General features: G+C 42.3%; 1 protein-coding gene across 1 annotated transcript; it reads right to left on the reverse strand.

The window, feature by feature from the left end:
* On the reverse strand, window positions 588-1,556 carry LOC100156306 (olfactory receptor 11H4). Its single transcript, XM_021100007.1, has one exon. It carries the CDS (start codon window positions 1,530-1,532, stop codon window positions 588-590), a length of 945 nt encoding a protein of 314 aa, XP_020955666.1. The 5' UTR covers window positions 1,533-1,556.

Below are 1,976 nucleotides of genomic sequence, written 5' to 3' on the forward strand. Positions count from 1 at the left end.
TAGTATTCCATCGTGTATATATACCACATCTTCCGAATCCAATCCTCTGTCGATGGACATTTGGATTGTTTCCATGTCCTGGCTATTGTGAATAGTAGGACAGCCTTTAAAAATGTTTACTGCTTGTTGAAATCCAGTGAACTAAGGTTTTAGCAGTCAGTATAGGTATTGAAGCTGGGCACACTTCCAGGAAAAAAAACACGGTCTCTACTACTCAAGAGTGTGGACTAAAAGACCACCTTACATATCTCCACATTATTCTTTTTTTTAAAAATTAAAATTAATTTTTTTTTGGTCTTTTCAGGGCTATACCCACGGCACATGGAGGTTCCCAGGCTAAGGGTCCAATCGGAGCTGTAGCCACTGGTCTATGCCACAGCCACAGCAACATCAGATCCGAGCTGCGTCTGTGACCTACAACCACAGCTCATGGCAATGCCAGATCCTTAACCCACGAACGAGGCCAGGGATTGAACCCGCCACCTCATAGTTCCCAGTTGGATTAGTTTCTGCTGTGCCACGACAGAAACTCTGTATCTCCATATTATTCTTCATTAGAACCTGGAAGTCTTTGGCATGTCTTTGGCTCATAAATTTTGACTATGTCTCATTCCAAACAGGACATTTTTCAGGGCCAGTTTCATGTCCTTATTACGAAGACTATAGATCAGGGGATTAAGAAGAGGAGTCATTACTGAGTATACCAGTGTGAGGATTTTCTGCATCAAAGTTGAGATGCCATATGTTGGACTCACATACATTACCATGACTGTCCCATAGAAAAGAGACACCACAGCTAAATGAGAACCACAGGTGGAAAAGGCCTTTCTCCGGCCAGCGGCAGAAGGGACCTGAAGAACCACTTTGAGCAATACAGTATAGGATCGAAGAATGTACAGAATAGTGGAAAAGAGGACAAGGGAGCTCTGAGTATAGAAAATAAGTTCAGTGATGGGGGCTGGAGCACAGGACAGAGCCATCAGTGGGTCCATGTCACACAGAAAGTGATCAATGATATTGGGTCCACAGAAGGGAAGTTGGGAGATGAAAAAAATGGGGATTGGGTAGCCAAGGAATCCAATGAGCCAGCACAGAGACACCAGCATTCCACAGAGCTTTGCAGTCATAATGGTGGGGTAGTGCAGTGGGTGGCAGATGGCCAAGTACCGATCATAAGCCATTACTGCCAGGAAGAGACATTCAGCTGTGCCCAGGGAAAAGAAGAAATAGAACTGCAGGAAGCAGCCAGAAAATGAGATGGCCTTGGTTTTGGAGAGAATATTGATTAGCATGTTAGGAACAGTGGAGGAAACATACCAGATCTCAAGGAAGGCAAAATTTCCCAACAGAAAGTACATGGGGGTGTGCAGTTGTGGCTCCCATCTCACTGCACAGATAATGGCTCCATTCCCCAGCAAGGCCAAGGCATACACCACTAAAACCAGTGAGAAGAGAAAAATCTGTATCTCCCAGCAACCAGGGAATCCCAGGAGGACAAACTCAGTCACGATGTGTGTTGCTGACCTGTTCATGGGTCTTAAATCTACGAGGAAGAAAGACACGAGTGTTACCCAAGTTGCTTTGCTTCCTGAATATTTTAAAGATTTTTTTGAAAGAGAACTTCAACACTACAGGAAAATATATGAGATATTCTGAACGCAGGTGGGAATAAATATCATTTTTGAATTGACCGTGGTTCTAAATCTCAGTATTATTTTCCTAGAATCCAATGCAGCAAGATCCATATTAGTTTGTACAACCAGTGGTATACATTTATTTCTTTTTTACTTTGATCCTTAAGAAGAACACTTTTTCTGATTTTTGTCTGTTTCTCTAAAGTAGATTATGGATCTTCATGGACAAATTAATCTACTTCCTCTTATTTAGCATACCTTTTAAAAAAACCCCAGCAACATATATTTTGAGGACCACTAGTGTGAGGTTGAGCTAAGTTTTTGGCAACAGAACAGAATTAG

The sequence above is a fragment of the Sus scrofa genome, chromosome 7, assembly GCF_000003025.6.
Source record: "Sus scrofa isolate TJ Tabasco breed Duroc chromosome 7, Sscrofa11.1, whole genome shotgun sequence".
In the NCBI taxonomy this organism is placed as follows: domain Eukaryota; kingdom Metazoa; phylum Chordata; class Mammalia; order Artiodactyla; family Suidae; genus Sus; species Sus scrofa.

Coding starts and splice junctions, on each gene's coding strand:
- LOC100156306 (XM_021100007.1), bottom strand. CDS start 1,532: ATGAACAGGTCAGCAACACACATCGTGACTGAGTTTGTCCTCCTGGGA.